The 22,732-nt window shown below is 40.8% G+C and overlaps 2 protein-coding genes across 3 annotated transcripts in view; one reads left to right on the top strand and one right to left on the bottom strand.

Moving 5' to 3' along the window:
* Positions 1-138: 138 nt before the first annotated feature.
* Positions 139-22,732, bottom strand: part of LOC138938550 (mediator of RNA polymerase II transcription subunit 20-like) — a 75,923-nt gene continuing 53,329 nt past the window's right edge. Inside the window, exons 3-5 of one of the 2 annotated variants that reach the window (XM_070305612.1) lie at positions 4,482-4,741; positions 555-665; positions 139-404 (exon numbers count right to left, since the gene is read on the bottom strand). In XM_070305612.1, coding sequence (XP_070161713.1) covers positions 312-404; positions 555-665; positions 4,482-4,741 — 464 coding nt within the window. In that variant the 3' untranslated portion in view covers positions 139-311. Of the gene's footprint in view, positions 405-554; positions 666-1,204; positions 1,408-4,481; positions 4,742-22,732 lie in introns of those variants that run through there. The other variant, XR_011447721.1, reaches the window with a different exon arrangement.
* Positions 12,288-22,732, top strand: part of LOC138938549 (facilitated trehalose transporter Tret1-2 homolog) — a 56,581-nt gene continuing 46,136 nt past the window's right edge. The window contains exons 1-2 of the mRNA XM_070305611.1: positions 12,288-13,550; positions 20,070-20,602. Coding sequence (XP_070161712.1) covers positions 20,579-20,602 — 24 coding nt within the window. The 5' untranslated portion in view covers positions 12,288-13,550; positions 20,070-20,578. The remainder of the gene's footprint in view (positions 13,551-20,069; positions 20,603-22,732) is intronic.

Below are 22,732 nucleotides of genomic sequence, written 5' to 3'. Positions count from 1 at the left end.
TTATTTAATAAAGCTTGTTGCGTATACACTGAGAAAGAAAAGATTAACTATAATTGCATAGCAAAAAAAAAAAAAAAAAAAAATTGATACATATTTTCATAATAATTATTACTATATATATAATGTTGACAATAAACCTTAGTAATAATAATCTAAAATAATGGACAAAGAATAGTAAATTCATTATAAGTCAATTATAATGTAATAAATATTGATGAGTTCTCACACATTTCGAAAAGTTGAAAATCTTTAACATCGATCTTATCGTTGTTGTCGCAATAAAATAAATAATATGGTCCCAACGTTGCCCTTTAAATTACTCCTGTGGCTTTCCTATATTGGCTAAATTGCTCTAGATATTGATGTATCGTATCCATCGGCTGGTAAATTTCGTTTATTCGGTTCTGCAAGAAATATTTTCAATTTTAATAAATAATAATTCTACGTTTCTTCTATCAAAGTAATATCTTTCTTTTGTAATTACGCAAAAACTCGTACACACAGCCCGCTATATACATAATTACGTATTTTATAGTACAATAAGCATTAATGACCTGGAGATACTGGGGCGCTTGATTCGACACGGCCGAGCCCAGGAATCCTTGCAGAAATTCGCGCATGAGTTCCCACGAACCTGCTGGCACGACGCACGGTCTGTACTCGACCTAGGGATTCAAATAAACTTATCATATTGCAGGATTATTGAATATCATGCGTAAGTAGTAATACAAGCGGAATCGCGTTCTCAACATTGAATCGACATGTACTTCATTAATATTGTATTTATTAGAGAATGACGACGGTATTACTCGGGTAGGCTTTATACGATCCGGACGATGGAATATCCGCGACAAGGACTTTATACGTTTCTCGCGTAATCCGGCTTATAGCGTGTTGACGATGTCCGGGGGAAGAGGAGAGAGGCGGGAGAGTCGCGAGGAAGATAAGCAAATGTATAATCGGGACTCCCTCGCGTATCTCGGGATAGATAATCGCGCAAGTCTGGAAATGACGCTTGAAACTTGTATCGTACGAGTATTCATAAGCAGATAGAAGGAACTAGTCATATCTGAATAAATAACGCGATACGACGAGGAGTCCTCGGATGGAAACGTCAGTCTCTGAAAATGTCGAGAACTCGTTTTTCGCACATCGATGGATAAACTGTCGGGCATTTGAAGAATCCGACTATGAGAGATCATACCTATGGATGTGTCAAGATCAGATGTCGGGACGCGTCAATCCCTTGTTCTGTTTTCATTTCTCTTTCTCCTCCTTTCTCCCTCTCACCATTTCTCCTTCCACTCTTCAGGCTTACAACTATGTTAAGGGAGCCTGGCTGAAAGTTAATATCGCCCGGCTGCGAAATTGGTACTTTGGCCGAGCAATTCGATAAGCGGAATGAAACTAGAAAAATGAGAACGAGGGGGATTCGCCGAGAGGAAGAGAGGACTATCGTCGGTTATTATTTTTTGACTTGCAAAAATTTGCTCAGTAATTTTATATCCCGAGAGTTTCAATCTCGCTTGCATCTCTCGCTATCTTTTACGAATATTTTACAAGCAAGAGAAATGCTCTCTATTATAATCTCTTTTCTATTTATTTTATTATACAAAGAGTTGAGATATGTTATCTAAATATTTAAATCTCTTAAATGAAAGTCTTGGAGTTTTTCCGAGATTTTTACGAGTTCTTTATACGAGAACATCAATTAAACTAAAATTTGCGATGCGAAATTCGCCGGATAATTCGGTCGTGCATAGCCGGACGAGATAACATTATACGGGATGGTGCTGGCGTATTCAATGATGTCGGCAGTGAATCTCGCGTACGCGAAAAATCGCGGTTGCGGGTCGCAGCCGTGTATCAAATCGCCGGTATGCGTGTCACGAAGCATCGAAACGTAACGATGCCTCGCTTCACTTTGGAAAACAGTAATGAAAAATGCGCGTCTTTCTAGGTCATCGATGTTAAATTGCAACGGTTGCACCATACGTTGGCAACGCGCTGATGACTGATTGCAGTTAAGTGCGAGAGTCGCGGTGACCAACAGGAGAGCGGAAGGAAGGAAGGAAGGAAGCATTCGCCGCTCTCGGGGGCAGGAAGTCGTGGAGAAAAAGTATACTCGGCGAGGTCGACGAGAGGCTGCGAGATTTAACGCGACCCTCGCGGAGCTTTCTCCATTGAAATTGATGGGGTAGTCGGGGGGTTATCGTGACGTATTTGACGTCGCGGCCGCTGTACAAACGGCGCAGTTACCGATACGAATGGCCGCTGAAGCATTTAAAGCCGGTATCGGATATGTCTACAAACATGAATATAATATGTATGTGTGCGCGTATGTATGTGTGGCACGGCTGGATGAATCTTGCGAGCTGCAGAAAATATATCGGAAGCTGCGCCGGAGAGTGAAACGCCGTGATGTAGAAAAAAAGAAGGAAATAACACGGAATCTTCTATGGTTCTTGCAAATTTCGTATAAAAGTGATGTCTAAATATTTTTCGCCGTACTTACGTTCCTCGAGATGTCAAATTGAATCAGCGATTAAAGCAATGACGCAAATTTCATGGACGATCCCAGTAAAAACACTCGCACTTTGCTCCTGCGTTTTACGTATTCTATTGATGATTATGACAGTAAAATTTCATTGAATAATCGTTGCAAAGTTTTTAAGGCTTTATCTATTTTTATTTTGAATTGCTAATTTTTTAGGAAAGCCTTTATATACACGTATTTGGAATGAAATATATATATAGCTAATATTCATCAAAAATTCAGAATTATATACGTATTACTTTTCCACAAAAAATAAACAAGACTCTCGGTCAAACTAAGATATCTCTTTAACAAAATATATTATTATAAATTTATCTCATATGTAACATTATAATATTATATACGATGTATTTTAAAATATCACTGACTGAAACTGCCACTATCTCCAATTGATTTTCAATGATATTACACTGATTTGCAATACTATATTTTAATTAACATCATCGGTGACTATTCATCGCTTTTCAGCGATAATACACTAATTCTATTCAAGAGAATAGAGGCAGAAATATTCGAGAGAAATATGTTTATGGGACTTATCCAATAAAATTATTAATTATTACAATACGCACTACGCTATTCAAATGAGCAACATTGGTTTGAATGCGAGTCGATTGAATGAGTTATATAATTGCCGTGACGAATATTGACATTTAATAAGTAAAACGGGAAGAAAAGCGATAATTTTAAACACTGTGTAAGCAAAATCGCGGTCCCGTGTTGAATGTACGCGGATGCACAATAAGTCCATAATGTCAGCAAGCGACCAATTGTAATGACGTACTGTGTAATATGTACCTCGTATGTTTACAGGTGCGCGACACAGTGCATCCGAATGCAGCGTTCAATATGCACGTGGTTGCGCGTGCGTTCGCACGTGCGTGAACACGTTGCACGATGCTGGGCGTGTATGAAATATTCGCGTGTGTTCACGCGACTGCCTTCCATCCGAGCTGTATATACCGTATATAACGACGACAGTTCTTAAAATTCAATGCGATAACAATCCGTTAATTATTAAATTTTATTATTTTTCGCACGTGCTAGCGTGTCAATTTAAAAAAATAAAAAAAATAAAAAAAAAAGTTTGGCGAAGATTTATTTTAAATCTTCAATTTCCTACATCGGTCTGTTTTCTCGTAAGAGAAAAAAAATTGTTATCAGTTTCATCAAAATGAAAGAATTAATACGTAAAGAGGGAAGGGAATTATATATATGTATGTATTGATGAATCGACAGTGTGATTTATCGTCGATATCCGAACTTAATTAAGCGATTATTCGCGCGGTGCTCGTGGATCGATGACAGCATGAAATATCTTGACGCGGCGAGTTTGATACGTGAGACACGTGTTCGCCATGCGACGCGATGAGGATGCGAGAGGTGCGTGACGCTCACGTGCCGCCCCTAAAGCATAACTATAACAGGCGTACGTATGCGGTTTGCGTGTATGTAAGGTGGGGTCTCGTGAGCTATCAATCGATAATGCACGCTCATCGCGTAATTGGCAAGGAATACCGGAAGTAGCAGGGGCTAACGCGTCCTATCTCCCGATCAAAAATTCATTGCACCCGGTGAGATTCGAGAATTCGAAACCAGACGAGATCGCGTTCCATTCGATCTAGATTCCGGAGAGTGATCTTTGCGGGAGCAAAAAACATCCATAATATCTCGAATAAGTTCGCTCTTATATTTATATGGTAGAAAAATAATTTTTAAATGTAAATTTTTGGGAGAGAAATGAATCTCCAAGTTAAAAGTAATGATGTAACGTCACGTTGGGACGAGAGTTCAAAACGATGAATACCGTTTGGAGATGAAAATTCCGCGGATCAAAGAAATTCGCGACTGACGGGCGAATTTTCGTCGCTTTCCCGGGGAATTTCCTTTTCTTTACGAGATAAATAGAAAGTGTCGCTTTTACCTCCACCAAAACGCCTTTGAAATTCTGACTCATCGTCACGCTGCCCAATTTGACACAAAAGTCGCCGATCTCGAAGCGCGGTCCCTTCGATTCGATCTTCGTCTGCTTTTTACTAGTGTAGATATTCGTCATTTTTAACATTAGCAGATCAAACAAGCCATCTGCTATCAATGGCACCACTTTGCTGCCCGATTCTAAAATAGCAAATACCGAGGCTGGCTGCTCCGAATTGTGCAGCACATGAACGGTCCTTTGAGCACCTGCAAAATCACAAGTCACGTTCAAATATAATTATCAAGTTTAATAATTCATTTTTTGCATATTCGATGACATAAATATTAAGTAATACGAGAAAACTGATAAAAAAATATCTCGAATCGCGATTACTAGACGCATGCAATAAATGAGATAGGTCTCTATTATCATTACGTTCGCAGGCTTGGATTTATTTTTATTCCAAATCCTCTTTATTATAAAAATATCCGAGTTATCTGATACTCCTATTTTCAATTTATTTATTTGATTTGTTCCTTTTATTTCAAATTTTCTCGTGCTCTTAGCGCGCCGTAATCTTCGTCGTATGACAGCTATTACCGAGAGAATTCTCTTTCGTTTTGCGCAATAATATAGAATTCTACGGTTGATTACGCAGAGGGTTTACGCAACGGGCTCATGCACGTAGGCATGAAAGAGATTCCTGGCGCCTCTTCTAATTTGGCTTCTGTGCAGCGAGGAGCGGAAATTGCGTCGCGCGAGTACTATCGACATTGTGACAGTTATATCGAGAAATCGATCGATCGTCGATCGATGTCGTCGCAAAATACGTCGGGGTAATTTTGTCACGGAATTTAGAAAAAAGAAAAAAAAAAAGAAAAAATATATGGGTCGGTGTGAAGAGCGTTGGTTACATGTCCGCGTCGCAGAAACACAAGCGACTAGTTTAAATTTACGACGTGCGAACTCTTCTGAATATTCATAATTCTCGTTCACACTACCGCCCTTCCGTTCGTACGTCCACGTAATGGCAGGGTGTATGTAAGCCCTAACGTATGAATAATTTATCCGTTAAATTATAACGCGTCCTTTTAGCGGGCACGTCCGAATGACACGATTTTTCATCGCGAGGCGAACGACCGCGGACAGTTTTATGCGCTCTAATTTCGGGTTGCCTGGTCAATGTAATATTTATCGCTCCGATAATATTTCTAGATTCTAATGCCACCGGCTACTCGGAAATCATTTCCGTATGTCTGTAGTACGAAAGTATATCGGCAGAATATTTTATCATGTATCTCCCATAATCGATATAAACGATATCTAAAAATACTATTATCCACTAATCTTTATGAAATTTTAATCGTGATAACGACATTACTCATTATTTCTGACGCTTCGTAAAATATTGTTACTTGGTAGCTCGGGGTATCGGCAATCGAAATACTATTCCTATTTAGCATTACATCGGCATTACATTCCCGCGCAATGAAAACGATTCGATCGATGATTTAACAATGAAGTAGCCTTTACGCACTTTGGATTCTGCAAAGCACCGAACCGAGCATGTATCTCATTCGCGCTCAAATGATCCCGGATTAATGAACGATCGGATTATCTCTCTCTTTCTCTCTCTCTCTCTCTCTCTCTCTCTCTTCCTGACGAGTTTCAAACTTCCTACCCATCTCTCATCCCCCTTCGCCCTCGTTGCAATTTGCACCAACGATCGTACGGTCCTGCGACGCGCCGCATGCCGCATACCGCATCGTCTGCATCGCACGTATGCAGCGCCGTTAGCTGCGGATGCACCGCAGGAGCCGCAAACGTGGATCCGTTTGGGTTCGCAAGAAAAAAAAAAAAAAGAAAGATTCGCGCAATTATGCAGTTCTTTTTATCTGAAAGATTCTTCTAGAGATTCGCCGATTCGGAATCGATTTTTCCCCCAACGACAATGTCCAGGCACTTACGAGGCTTTCGAGTGATTAACGATTGACGAGCTACTTAAACTTTAAGGGAAAAAAATCATACTTTTCGAGTAAATCTTTAAGACGGATTTTACTTTAACAGGATTTTAATTTTTTCTCTGTCTCTGTCTGTGTCTCTCTCTCCTTCTCACACACACACACACACACACACACAATTAGGAAAATATATTATACGATGCTCGGAAAGAGAGCTGCGATAAATGATAGTATTATATTTGATATTTTTATTGAAAAAATATTTGTGTCCGGCTAAAGAAGTTGTGATTAAAAAGTTTGTTGGTTTTTTTTTTTTTGCGACTGTAAACTTATTTCTTATCGTTAAAATGCCGCACGTGATGTTCGATATAAAATTATCGCTGAAATGTCAGATTATCCGTCAATGCGAGAATGTATGTACGCTAATCATATGGACATATGATGCGATCACGCATCATCGTCAAATGCATTATTTCGATTTCGCCGTCAATGCGACGCGTGTCAATTATCAGGCAACGATGCCAAGTGGAGGTAATTCCTCTGTGTCATCCGATCATAGTTATAGCATTGATTAGGCAACCGTCGAAATGCAATATTTCGTTAATTCGTCCGTTTGCGAGGCAAGAATTTGACATCGATAAAATTGCCGCACTTCGTGTCTATCTTGATTGCAATTTTTCTCTCTGCAGACACACGCATACAAATAAAAGAATAAAAATATGTCAAATTATAGAAATATCACGAACAAGATAAAAATACCCCAAATTATTATCTGATTTATATATTATATATAAAAGAAAATGGACCATTAATAATTCGACAGAGATATGTTAATTATATTTCTCTCGAAATGATTATCGCGCTTGTTCAATCAAATTTATATCAACGATCGACATTTGCTCGACAAGGACCGACATATGTCGATCGCTTTTATAAATATAATTTAAAAAAAATCAAGATTGCATTTTTTTATTTCCCCGTCGACGCATTTCATCGTTATGACGCGCGTCATTAATTACTCTCATTGTGAGCGACTGTGCCCTATGTTGCACCTGCTTTGTCACCGAGCTACTGATCCAATTTAAGGCTGCGAGCTCGCTCGCGCGAAAGAGACAGAGAGTGAAAGAGAGAGATGTTATCGATGAAGTATTACTATATAAAGCGCCGCAACATTACTCGTGCCATAAATCAAACGTAATTTCGGACGTACCGCGAAATATATGTCGGATAGATTGCGCGCGGTATAATGTCTCCGAGAGACTTATAATTAAAACAAAAGCGGGGAATCTGCGGCTAGAGAAGATGAGATGCATCTCGCAATTATTCAACATACGATTCGTCCGTCGAGGATATTTTAAAATGCATCCATCAGTTACGGAATGTTATTTCCATATCACGGAAGAGAAATTCTCGCTCGCGTGAAAATATTAGATTTAATTGTCAGATCAATCCTCTCAAGTTTTTTTTATATACTTTTTTTTTTTGTTGAGGGAACTAAACAAACGTAAGTAAAATTTATTACTTTTAATATCAATGATACATATATTCTTTCCTTATCAAAGATTCATTGCCATGTTATTAAAAAATTCTTTTTATCCGCATCAAAGATAGATTCCCTTTCTAAGAAAAGGCATGAAACCTCGAACTCGAATATATCGAAGCGTTGGGGCTTCTTTTCCGCGATGCTGATTCGCTGTCTCGCTTGTGCGCTGCGACTTGCTTCATTCGTGTTATTTGCAACTGTCAAATCATCCGAATTTTGACAGTTTGACAATTTGTGAAAGAAAGAGTTAAAGTTAAGAAAGAAAAGATAAAAAAATTGGGAAATGTCCATAAATAAAATTACATGCAAAATTAATAATGTAAAATTGTTAATTATCGCGACATAAAATATTTAATGTTAAACGCGCGTTTCAAAGACAATGATATTACGACAAATGTTGTGCATCTCATTCGATTAATACATTTAAGTTATAATGCGATTAATAGTCGGTCGATATTTAAAGAAGCGTTCAATTCGGGAGAATAACTTCGATGCGGTATAATAACAAATGGGTGACGGATCGAAGGGGTCACTTTCTTCCCCCTCTCTTCTCATTCTATCATCAAGAGGGGAGGAGGAGATTTGCGATCGCTTTATTAAAAGTTTCAGCTGCTACCAGCGACCGAGCGCGATCAACGATCCACCATCGGTATATATAGTGAAAGTTTATAAAGCCGGTATTTTATATTTCTTTAAAGGGGAGAGAAAACACAGGAAAAACCATTAGCGTTTCTATCGATGAAAATTCTATCTTGCGTTTAATAAATCAAAAGTATAATAAACTATTAATTAAAGATTTATCTTGTCGGGTATTAATTGTCGAATTATATATATATATATATATATATATATATATATATATATATATATATATACATAGAGAGATATTAAAATATATCTCAAAGATGCCTGTGTAAATTTGACATTAAAAAAATTAGGTTTTCAATACAGCAAATGATAGTATGTCGGTTGTAGTTGTTTGCAATGACAATAATTTCGTTCATAATTAACGCTATAAAAAATGCATTATTTCGAAAAAATACTTGTCGTCTGACTTTAAAAAAAAATCGCTGATATATCTTGAACTGAAATCATTTGTAATAAATATCCTTTCGTTTATAATAAACGTATAGCTTCAACTACAGATTATCATTTTCTGTACTGAAAATTTGATTTATTAAAAATAAGATGACAAAGTTTACATGTGCAAGATTTCCGGTCGAGGCCATATTTAATACACTCAAATGTCAATGAAGCGTGACATTGTATGAGAGTGCATGCTCTCTTGCGATATTATGACGTAATGATGCGTGCAAAACGGCTCATGGAATATCATGACAGATTGATGTCGACCGAATCGAACATCGCGGGACGAGATTCTCGATTACCTTCGGCTTTATACAGGATTCTCTCGGCGACAGGAGAATCGTGCGGTCGATTCGGATCAATAAAAAAAAGGCGGCAACATATAGTCTACCTTTTTTGCCGATTTCAGCCCTTACTCCCCTCTCGGAATTTGTGACGTAAACAACTTGGAGCATCACAGGATGCCATTGTGTGTTCGGACCCCTCGGGGATATTCCGACCCAACGGTATTCCACCCCAATTTCAAAACGCGAGAGAGACTTTATTGTCGAGCAATTTATCCTCCATTCAACTCGTCCTTCCAAAAGGGAGAACTATCCTGGATGTGTCCACGTGATCCCGCCGTAGGCGTATTTTAGCGCGCCATTAATTAGGATCAGCCGTATGAAGTCGTTACCGTTTACGATATCATCGCTTCGCGCGTCCTCGCGTTTTATGAGGATAATTCAAGGATAAAGTTATGTCTTCGCTTTTATATCGTGTCCTTGTGCGCGTCGTTCAATTCGTCGAAAAACGCCCGACGGCAAAAATTCAAAATATGTCGCATTAATATGTATCTCGTTATGTCTTGTCGCTCGAATTAATTAACGATTATTTCTATCAAACGAATTCGGAAGCGTCTCTTCAGCATAAGGCGATTCGATCGCTCATAATCTCCTCAAATCGATCCGGATTAAGTTGTTGTATACGCTGGCATAATGACAAATCTCTCTCTCTCTCTCTCTCTCTCTCCGCGATTTTCTAGGCTTTTTATTTCTTCTTTGTTTTGACAGTGTCGTTCACAGATCGTAAAAAAAAAGTGTAATCGTGCTGCTAATTGCATACTCACAATATATACTCAAATCAAACTGCAAAAGTAATAAACTACAAATGAAAATAAATTGAAATTAAAATGTATTAAAATAAAAAAACAAATAAAAAAGTAATTAAAATGTAATTACAAATGTAAATAAATGGAAAAAAAAAAACAATCGCACATTCTCTTCTCGTTGACAATAAAAGATATTTTTGTCGAATTTTTTTCTCTCTTTCCCGCGAAGAAAATAAATATCATTTTTAAAAAAATAATATTTTTTTCTCTCTTTTTTTTTAATATTTCATTTTTGATGATTCTTGATAGATTTCTAATATAATATATTTCTGATTTTTGTTTAATCTTATGACGTCACGCAAAATATCCAGCATTTACTCGATCACTTTCTGGGGAAGGGGAAAAAAAAAAACATGATCGGAATTTATCCCGAAGAGACAGAATACGGAACAAACGAATAGCCGGCTACTTAAAAAAAAGCGACGCATTACGTCTATTGAAAAATACGACGGAACTTTGCGGACAAGCCGACAAATGCCACCCCTTCTCTCAACTACCGCTCACCCTATCTACCCCTTCTCGTCCCCGTTGTAAGAATCCCGATCCATCCAAACTAACCCAGACCTAACCCAGTAACTCCACTCGCGGTCATTGTAGCCCCGAGATAGTCTAACCGATCCCCCTTCTGCGCCCATCCTCCGCATCGCGTCTCTCCTCGTTTCTCTTCAATCCTCCCTCCCTCCCTCCTTCCTTCCCCCTTCCCACACCCGCCCTTTCTCTCCTCCTCGACCCCACACGTACAAAACATGCGGATCCGAGGGCGCGACGAAGACGGGGGTTGCCGGGGTTGGCGCGCAGGGGGCTTTCGTGCGCGATGCCACAGCCAACCGACGGGGGTAGTGTCTAGGGGGCTGTGTTCTCTCCCTCTCTCAGTTGGCCGCGATTCATCGCCGGGTATGCATGTCCCGGTTGTGGCCGGTTGGGTGGCACGCCAGTGGCAGCAGGTCGAGGAAGCGCGAGAGGGTGGACTCTGGGTCGCGCATCCGTCGCTTTCGTCGCGACCCTCGTTCGCCACCTTCGCCTCCTCTTCTGCCTCCTCCTCCTCCTCCTCCTCCTCCTCCTCCTCCTCCTCCTCTTCCTCCACCTTCTCTTACCGCGTTTCGCCGCATCGCTGCGGACGGTTTTTCTCGCGCGAGCGGGGAGATTGACGCTCCCCTTCGTCCGCGGAAGGTCGAGCGCGTGGAACGCCTGGATGGGACAACGCGAGTGTAACGTAGGTGACACCCCCGTAGGTGATATCCCCGCGGCAACATGGATGCTGCGGAGGTATCTTAGAATCTCGTTCGACGCGCCGCCGAATCGCCGTGATCAGCTGATTAGCAAAAAGATTTCGACGATTAATAAAATCGATCCGAATGAGCCGCTTGCGCGTTCATCCCCTCGCTAGTGTAAATATTCCGTCGCAAAGTACCCGCGCAACGAATACCTGGCTTTTACGCCCATTGGTGACCCATCGTCGCCAAGACGCGGGGGGACGAGGAGGAAATGAAAACGTCTCCGGAAGCGGCAGCGTCGAATGATCGATCGCCGTTGCACGCATGATAATTGCCGAAGTTAATGCGGACGCGAGTTGCATCCCGCCGGTTCACATTCGCTTGAAAGCGTAGTATCTCGAGCGAGACGCGTTCCAGGATCCGTGAGTCACGAGGAGAAGTAATTTCGCGCCCGATTAAAATCCTACGGAAGGGAGAAGAGTGTCTCGAATGTTTTGAGAAAACGCGAAATTATTCTCAGCACGCGCGACGATTAAGAGCTTCGAGAGAATTTCTTAGATTACACGACCCCCGGGAATCCGGATTAATCGGCTATTTACATTCGCGGGGAATACGAGAAGTAAATAAAATTGCGGAGACAATTGTAGGCGAGATTTTTATCCGGATAAATCGGGATTAAATGGCTAACAGCTAATCTATTAACCATTAAGCCAACACTCAACGATTGATTATGTCCTCCTTCTCTCTCGTAGAAACAAAAATAATTGAGAAATAAAAAGTGTCGTGAAAGTTACACAAAAGTAGGGAGTTATGTAAGAAATCCGGTCACAGAACCGTCATTTGTGTGTGTAGCATTATCTTTTAAAAGCCTCGCGTCCCTCGAGAGAGATAATCACGAATAAGGATTACTTACGCGACACCATGACGTACGTGTGTCTAAAGTGTTTTAAGCTAATATATACGCTGACATATCCCGTCGAGTATACATAGTGCATCTCGGAGAGAAAATTTCCTTCACTCGGCAAGCGTCTTAAAGACAGAATTTAAATTCATCGCCCATGTACAATCCGGCCTCTCAAATCGAATCTTTAAATCTTCTCTCGCGCGTCTATTCCAGAATTAATAAATATCTTTCGCCTACCATCAAAATTAATCAAAATTAAAAAAAAAAAAAGAAAATTATTTGTATGCGATTTGTGCGCGCAAGACTCTTTCGATAAAATTATTTATCTCGCGCCGCTGAAACTTGGTGCGCGCGCGAACCGAGAAAGGGAGGGAGGGGAGGGGGGGAGGAAAAACGGTCCATTACGTCACGATAAAGCCTTTGCCGAGTGCACTCGCGTCGCTACGAACGGGTTTACACGCGAATACAATCGCACGTTACACGAACGAAGGAGCGAACGTGTGATTCTGTGCCCTCGCGAGCCGACGAGGCTAACAAACTCCGTAGAGGAGTCCGTCCGGGAGGAGCGCGACGACGACATTTGATCCCCGGCCGATAATGGATGAAGATGGGCGCGAGCGAGGAACGTCGTCGACGAGCGACGAGTAAAGACGGCTTTGCATAATCCGCCGGTCCCGCCTCGTCGAGAGTATAGTAGAAGCGGAGGAAGAGACGATGCCACGCGGCGCCTTTTTACGAGGACCAACCCGCCGCTTCGCGAAGATAGAGAGGAAACGACGACGGGGTGAACGTACGGGAAGGGAAGGGAAGGGAAGAAGGCGTCGTCCTGCACTCGAGGCCAGAGGATCCTCGTCGTCGTCGTCGGCGAGCTTTCTCGCGAGGATTCCCCCGAGAAAGATCGTTGGTGGACCGGTTGCCGCGCGACGAAGGGAATCGCCGGGATCCTTGTTTTTTTTTTCTTCCCTCTCTTTCTCTCCTCTTTCAACAGCGTCGCGCGATGCGGGATAAACAAGGGGAGGTAGCGCGTCTCCCCCTCGTCGAAAGCGGAGCAAGGTGATTAATCACCGACCACCGCGAACGCATTGACCAGTCGATGCAGCCGCCGCGCTGCACCCGCGGACTCGCCCGCGTAATCTTCTCGGCCCGCACCCAAAGCCTAGCTAGAGAGATACGATGATCTCGACGGCGAAACGGGATATAGGAATTATTATCACGGCGTAGGTGACGTTCCAATCGCGAATAGCGTTCGCGAAGAGGCGGCATGGAATCTATGCGGCGGATCGGGGTTTTTACTTAGTCGATCGCGGATCTCGCGTCGATCTCGAGGAAACACCGTGACTAAACGATATCGGGATATGATTAATGGCTCTTTGCCCGATGCACGCGACGATATCAAATGTTATAGCGTATGTGTATGCGTCGGGGTTTAAGACGCGAGTCCGAAGGCAACGCGCTGATTCGCCGCGCCGATGAAATCGATTTCGCGCGTACGCACACCTTCCGATTTCTCTGAAGAATTTCTCCGAAGAATTATTATTTACTCTATTAAATTGAAGAAGAGAAAGAGAAAAACGCAACGCGTAGAAAGATTCACTAAAGGAATTAAAACGCTAATAAAGAAGGATACTTATCAAGCAATTTATATATTAACCGCTATAATATAACTCTATTAAAAAGTAAAAAAAAATAAATAAAATGGATTAATTAATTGCATGAAAAGTGATATATTAAAAAGTTATCCGCGTTATCATTTTGCCAATTGCAAGAGAATTAAGCGAATTTATTTTCGTTAGAGAAGCGGAGGGGATCGTTCGAAATGATCTGGCGCGATCGCGGAACTTTATGTTACTTCAAAAGGAGGAATATGTTGCGCACGTAGTGTCGCACATCGCATCGGTCCGGTAACAGCTGCATCATGGACACGACGAGTCGCGTCAGCAAAAATTCACTGGCGCAAGGAGTTTACTTATTGTGCACCGGCGCGATCTTTTCCCCGCCGTTTTATATCCCGGCCGCGTAAGCCCCCGGCGATGCTCGGGATTTATCATACAATTTAATAGCGTTCTGGAAGGTTATTGGTCCGTACAAACTTGGAGCGTTACGAGGACCGTGGAGAGAAGCCCTGTGTTCTCTCTCTCACTCTCTTTCTCTCTAGCTCTCTTCCTCTGCAGACCCTTTCATTTTACGTTCCGCGATCGATCGAACAATTTAATCTGCAGAGAGAACAGCAGCCTTTCTCTCTATCTCTATTTCTCTCTCTATCTCTCTGTTATCAATAGCGAGCGCTGATTTTCCGCTCATCGAGCATCGGCTGACGATAAAACGTGCTCGCGATGATCGTTAAGTTATTACATTATTCGTCATTTATTTTGCGAATACGTATATTTATCCTATAACTTTGAAATAACTTCATATTACAATCTCGGATACAAGCGTAGAAATAGCTTTCTGCGATGGAATATTCGACTTTCTGGAATTAAAATATTGTTTCAAACTTTATAAAAAATTCCGCCATTAAATTTACATAATAAGCCATAAAATTGAATTTAAGATAAATTGAGAGAAAAACAATGATTATATAACGACTGTCGTTATGATAAAATTTAACAATCGAATCTCTAATATCGATTAAAGCATATATATATATTAAAAAGTGGAACTTTGTGGAGAGTTTGGCCGATGACATATCGATGCCGGTGAAGCATCGCGTTTTGACGATTGCGCCGTAATTATTTTTCGTACACTTTTAACGTGGTGCCCTAAGTCACATCTCGATGGGTCCTAATTCCCACGCGCGATAATTTAAATTAATCGTCGCTGCAGCGGGACAACTGATTTAATGCGTAGCTTAATCCGGCCTCTGACACGTTCGCGCGCGATGATTTACGGTAATTCGCGCGCAAGACAGGATCCATTTACAATGGAGACATTTACAGGGTAGATACACATGCGCGTGATTGCGCGTGGGTGTTTTTAATACACATCTGCTTTTCTATTGTATTTATCTCCGCGTGCAATCGCCGGCATGTGCGTTATAATTTTTTCTCTCTTTGAATATCGCAATCTTATTAGATCTGTCTAGTCTAGATAAATCATAATAATCGGTCAGTAAAAACAGTCGAATATTAATAAACGTATATATCGTATCGTTTATTCATTTGTTGATCAAGAGAATTCAAAAGTTTGATTAAGAGAAACGCTCTCGAGAGATGTCAATTTTTTTCCTTTGACAAGATGAGCCAAATTTACATCTATTAATCGAGCAATAATTATTACGAATAAGATTCAATTGTATAAAATATTTAATATATTAAATTTTATAAATATACATATGTATACATATCCAATAAGTTACAATTTCATGAAATTATAATTTCGTATGCGATTAGATTTTTAAGCATACACGTATCCCGGCTTTTACGTGACAAAACTATGTGTTCGCTTCGTTTTTTTTTCTTTTTTCTTTTTTTTTTTTTAAGAAGATTCGTTATTAAAATTTGAAGACACGTTTCGGACCACACGCGAGAGAGATAATTCGAACACGCGAACGTGCGAGGCGTTTGTAAATCGTGGAGTGTGGCGTGGATGGATGAAGAGTAAACGAAAGATTCGTATGTGTATATATACATGTGTGTGTGTGTGTGTGTGTTTTGTGTGTGTGTGTGCGCGCGCGCGCGAACGATAAATTTCCGATTCACTGCAGATTTCGCTTGTATAGCGGGGCGTATATCTCCGCTAAAGTACTTTCCCATTTTCCTCGCCGAGCTTATGGAAAAAGTTCGAGTTTCCGTACCGGAAGTCGTCGTTTTGATTTCTCTCGCCTGCATCGATGAGAGAGGAAAACGATGCGCGATTCCAATTGAAATGACAAGCTAATTCTCCAGAAAGAATGTATGACAATAGCGATTTGTAACAGCCGAGATCAACTGATAGTCGCTAATTAGAGCTAATCAAGTGATTAGTAAATACGGATATTAATAACAAATGAAAGAAATAGCGGCATTTAACTTGAAGCAACAACAAAGATGTTTTTTTTTTTTTTTATATAGAATTCTGAGAGAAAAAGCAAAAAGGAAAAAGAAAACGAAAATTCCGCTTTTAATTCTGCGATCGCGACGATGCGTCGATGAATGCGCGACGATCGACATCAATAAACTCCGTAATTAAAGACCATTCATACCGATACGGATTCAACGAGATTTAACGATACACGCGGCCGTCGATCTTTGCTCACCCCGCAAAAAAAAAAAAAAAAAAAAAAAAAAATCGCGTGTCGCAATGGATTTCCGATTGAGTGTAATTGAACGCGACGTGGAGCAGTAACGTTTCCCGATATTAAACAAACACGCTAACGAATATCATTCATGGCTATTACATTGATGTCAAATACAATCGAGGCGACGTCTCGCGCATCGAATGCCGTTACGCGAATATGAGTGCAACAGTATCGCGCAAGCAGTCATCCGTAAAATATACACGTACTATCCGTACATTATAATAAATAGGCGATTAACTTGAACGCAAAACGAACGTGTCAGATTCACAGATCATCGAGCATCGCGATTTTCTCGCACTTTCACAGTTTGCGTATTTTATTTTAGCAGCCGCGAAACCTTTTCCATGAATTTTTTAATGACATCAGTCGCGACGACTGACTGGTAACGCGTCGCTCGCCGGCAATTTATATCCGCGTCCAGGTTGTCATTTAATTCTGATCGATTACCAAGTCACGCGGAAAAGCGTGACGTCCGCTTTCATTCGTCTGGAGGTAGAAGGACGGGTTCCTTCCATCGGCGTTCGCGATTCGTACCTTTCGCGCGACACGAATGAAAAAGTCGCGATCGCGAGAAAGGATCAAAAACTTTTCAACCAGCTTAACCAGAAAGAGAGAGAGAGAGAGAGAGAGAGAGAGAGAGAGAGAGAGAGAGAGAGAGAGTCGCGTCTCATAATTTATTCTCACGCGAGTGAGAAAGAAGTATTTTGTGTGCGTGAGGAACCTGCCGTCGAGGATAAAGAAGAGCGTAAGGGATTCCTGTCTCTTCTTTCTTCAAGCTCCCTCTTTTATATCCACTCGGCAGCGTCACAAATCCCACAAACGAGCCGGGACATATTACCCCCGTCTGTCTCTCGTTCATTCGCTCTCTTTTTTCTCCTTCTCTTACGCGTCTTTCATTTTTCTTCCTTCTAATTGCCACGGCGCGACCGCGATATTTATCTCGTCAAGACGGAATAAATATATACAATTATAAACAGAGTTGAACAATAATTATTAATTATTATAATTAGAGTTAAATATTTGTTTTGTAATAAAACAATATATACATGTATATATATATATATTTTTTTAATAATAATGTACCCGCGAGATACTAGAGATACGCGAGATATTAGAAATAGTACATTTCCTACGTGGCTATGTATGCGTGGATTAAAAAAAAAAAAGGATTGTGTATCATATATTTAAAGAGGTCATATAGAGAGAAAGAGCGAGATAGAGACAGAGAGAGAGAGAGAGAGAGAGAGAGAGAGAGAGAGAGAGAGAGAGAGAGAGAGAGAGAGAGAGGGAGGGAGAAACATGTCATGTACGTTTTTTCAATTAACGACCGACGAGATTTCGCCGCGAGCGTTGCGAAAAATACAACGTTTCTGTCGGCGTCACGTGTTCGACGTAACTGATGTCTGATCGATCGATCGATCGATCGGACGCTAGCCGCGTTAGATAGACACGCCGCACCCCTCCATGGTAGATCGGAAATAAATAGTTGGCGATAAAATTGACCGATCTCCGTTTATTCGCGCGGAACAATGTACACTCGGTTTGAAAATCTGACTGATTCAGCGAGAGAATAAACAATGCATAATCGATATGTCATGTTACTCCTCGCAACAGCTGATCGTTGAGGCGGATAACTAGATACGCGTATTCGACTTTAAATCGTTAACGAGCGTAACGAGCACTGTATTACGCAATCATATAATGTTGATTAACGAGCAGGATTATTATTCGCAATTACTGCTACTGACATGAGAGACGTTTCAAGATTTTTCCAAGAAGAGCGCGGGAAAGTTCGAAGTCTGTCATCAAATCTGAAAGGATTAAATTCCGCATTCCCGATGAGACAAATTCGAGGGAATCGATCCATTAACGATCGATCAACGTCTATATCTGTGATTCGAAGGTCTACATGCATCGCGTCGCCTTAATAAGATCGAGAGAGAGACGGAGCGAGTCCAATGTTTTCAATGGACGATCGGGAATAGCCGTGAATCAAATCCGCCGGTTAATCCAACGGTAATTACGGGTAAATTCAATCCGCGTATATTAATAGCCTTGCCGCGCCGATGCGTCGCGTAAGTTATCGGCCGGCTGCTGCCAGGGACAGGGCTGGATTTGGTGACCCGATATCACGTCGTCCGGTGCGCGATATTGGCATCACAGTCGCACTTCGGAGTCTCAGAATGGGAGGAACAATAGCGACGAGTCGCTCTATCTGTAACGTTGCCGATCCCTCTGAACGATGTTTCATCGTTAGCGAAAAATATTCATCTTGAAAATTATCCGCAAGCATCACGAGCGCGATTGTCGAATGAATATCCTCCTCCGCTTATATTAACGTTGACGTGTATTTTGCAAAAAATTGATAATAAGATGGAGAGCACGTGTGACGATAATATTATTTTGTATACACGACGAAAATAATTATTTCGATTGATGAAACATCGAAATATTTCGAGAGATCGCGTCACGTGTTGCACACGTCGCGAATGTTACTTTTTTTTTTTTTTTTAACATCTTTGAACGCGCACTCTCTTTACAGCGTCCGATTTTATTTTCGTTCCGTTACGAACAGCATGGATAATAACAGCCGAACGATGCATTCCTCGACTTTTCGCGCGCACGGAGAATAGTTGGATTTTTGCATCGCACCAAGTGACGTTGCATCGTCGGCATCGCTAATGGACCGCGACGTTTTTACAGGCGGGGCTAAAAGCTCCGGTCCATAACGGTGACGTTTCGAACGCGTACTATTTATACTTGTGCATTATTAGTCAGGCCTGATACGATAAGATACGTGGACAGGCGAATGAGATGTTAAAAATGTCGAATCGCGATTGTACGAAAGCGCATATCAACAAAGAGCGAACACGATCGAAAATCCTCTAAAATATTAAAAAAGAATTTTATATACTTTTTTTTTATTTTCTCTTATTTAAAAAAAAAAAAAAAATTCTGCAACATGAAAAATTGATAATTGAGAACGAACAGTCTGTGTGAAATTCAACGCGCGAAATCTGATTATGAAAAGCTGCAATTTAAAACTCGACTTCCGTATTTTTACCGGAAACTTCACGTTTGACACACTTCCGAGTAGTCGACCGAATATTTTCTATCTCTCCATCCGGATATAATATAATTTATTTACGAAAGAGACATTTTTTTTCTCGCAATGTAATATCTCTCCCGAGAGGGATTTAAAAATTTTCATCGATCGTAATATCTTTTAGCGGGCGAATCGCGTAGAGTTTAATTCGAACAAACCATGGGAGAATAAATAAACGTAGCTAAATCCATATATTTTTTTTTTTTATAGAACAAAAGAAGAAACGCGCGCGTTTCCTCTCTTCGCGCCGGGACTTCCATGCCGTCTTCGAGATACGTCTAAAACGTAATATCCTCCGACGCAAATCCTTTTCGCAAAGACAATCTTTCGGAAAATAAAATCTGCGCGACGTAGGTGGTGCAAGTGAGCCGAGAATAGAAAGAACGAGATAGTCGGAGAACATACGACCCAGAGACGCGTAGGAAACAATCGCGCGCGCGCACGCGCGGGCGAGCAAAAGCGACAATAATGACGACGCTAAGAGATAAGTGCGGAACCCCGACAATAAATATACAAGACTGATATCGCCCGTGGAAACGAGAAGGATAACACTCTGTCCGTGCAGGAAAGAGACAGCCAAGTAACGACTGCGCGCGCGAATTATTCTCCTCTTGTCCTCCTCTTCTGCCATCCCCCGTGTGGATGAAACGTGGCACACGTTTTGCATAAAAGTACGAGCCTTTATATCTTCCCGCAAAGAGAGCACTTTGAAGACATCACGCGAGTATCCACTGGCTAGCTTCGAGAAGAAGAGAAGAGACCATGGAAATCGCGAGCATCGACTTTGCGAGCATCTCCGAGACGTCGTGAGCGAGTTCCTAGACGAGGGGAAAAGAAAATAGCTGGCGAAGAAACGTGAAGAGATGTCACTGAATCACAGATATTACGTAAGTAATCTTGTTGGATTTGTTTTTCGAACGCGAGGGAAAATAAATCGTGAAGATAAGATGCGAGTTTTATGCTTAAATTATTATGAGAGATGAAATGCGTGATTTATTCTCTCTCTCTCTCTCTCTCTCTCTCTTTCTCTCTGTGGCTTTTAAATTCAAACATTCTCATTTGGAAGATAATTCGTTTTTCTCTTCGCGCACGCAGATATTTGCGTTGTTGTATTCATCCTGACGCGAGCAAAAGTTTTTAGTTACGAGAGCTGCTGAAGAAGCACTCGTCGCTATCAATTTTAAAGTCGGTTAATGGGTTGGACGCGCGCTCGTCGAAAGTGAGAGATAAATGTTAAAAGGAGAATTTAACTGACTGAGACGCACAATTGCAAGTTCAACGTCGCAACAATAGTCATGATACGATAGTGAACAACGTTATCAACAATCATTTGCGAATAATTTATCTTACGAATGTGCTGTAATACACGAATAATGTAAATAATAAATTCATGTAATTATCATTATATAATAATTATTATATATATTATTATATAATAATTATATGAATATATAATTCATATAATATATGACAATTGATATATATATATATATATATGACTAAGATAATTAATATCTATAATAGTAATATAAATAATGATTGAACTAAAATTTCGGAGTAAGAGAGAGCGAGAGAGTTCCGTTTCCCTCTGTCGAACAAATGACGTTGCTCCAGTTAATAAAGTATGCCGAGATTACGCGCTACTACGACAATGCGACAAATTCGAATCTCCTCGCGGTACAGTTATTGTTCGCAATGGCCGTAGTAAGAACATAATAGATAAGCGTGGACCTCTCATCGGACGCCAGCAACGTTGCTGCCAGATATCGACCGCTACTGTGTCTCCCATCCCTCCCGTGCGTCTCCCGTGCAGCGAGAGAACGACATCCGTCCAAAAATTAAAACTATCTCATTTAAATCTCTTTACCCGAGAGAAAAACATTCCCAGCGCTTCATCTCGAATAATTACGAATAATTAAAACGCCCTTCTCTACGCGACGTTTTCTTCTAAAAAAAAATTTCTTGTCAAGTTCCAAGTACCCCCTTACGTAAGTACAACGGAAGTATCTCGAGCCGTGTTTACGATCGAGAGGACGGGAGAGGGGGATTATTTATGCGCATGTATCTATGTTGTATATTGATTCTCGCGGCACATACGCGACATACATTATTGTCATTACCTCGTCGTAGTTGACGGGGAAACGTAGAGCGCTTTTAAGAACGGACTGGGATGACATCGAGGCGAACGGACGTATAAAATATGCGCGGTAAAAGTGTCGCTGATACGTTGGAAAAATCGCTACTGCAGCCGAAGGAATAAATTATCCATATATCCGCCTTCTCCCATCCGCTTTTACAAGCGAATTCGCGCTAGGTAAAAGAAAAACTCGCGGCAAATTTTCCTGAAAAATATAAGCGTCGAACATGGATCTCTCGAACTTATAGCGGATCATTGTGTCAATTATCGCGGGGATCGTTAAAGAAGCATCGATATGTCGAGATAATTATCATCGCAAAGAAAGACGAGATAATTGCCACGCGTTAAAATTTCAATTAGAGAAGCAATTAAGTGTACGATCGATTATCTGAAGAATGTCATCCGAGAGGGAGAATTTTAGAAACGATTAGCCAACTATTTTCTCTAAAGTATGTCGTAAATCTTGCTTCCCGTCCTGATAGAAAACGACGATAATAATAATAATAATAATAATAAATAGATTATTGAAAATAATAAATTTGAGAATAAATGATTGAATAAAAAAAATGCGAATAATAATCAACAAGAGCAAGAGACGAGCGAGAAATATCGGAGGAAAGATCCGAGTGTTAAATGTATATATTTAAACTTTGTTTTCTACCATTAGCGGTCGGTCTACTAGAGACGAATAGCACCGGTAATAAGTCCAAATCTTTTAAAACGCGCGGTGTTTCGCGAATTTTGCAGTAGAAGAGATCAAAGTCTTTATTGTTTGCCGGCAAGAATACTTAGCATTTTAACGAACAAAGACCTCGGATATCAAAGACCTCGTTGATGAGAAATTATTTGTACATAGCGTATACAGATCGTTTCGAAAATC

This window comes from Polyergus mexicanus, unplaced genomic scaffold (assembly GCF_030449975.1).
Source record: "Polyergus mexicanus isolate NDT 795.1 unplaced genomic scaffold, iyPolMexi1.0 SCAF_13, whole genome shotgun sequence".
Lineage (NCBI taxonomy): Eukaryota > Metazoa > Arthropoda > Insecta > Hymenoptera > Formicidae > Polyergus > Polyergus mexicanus.
This window is presented reverse-complemented; position numbering and strand designations above follow the sequence as displayed.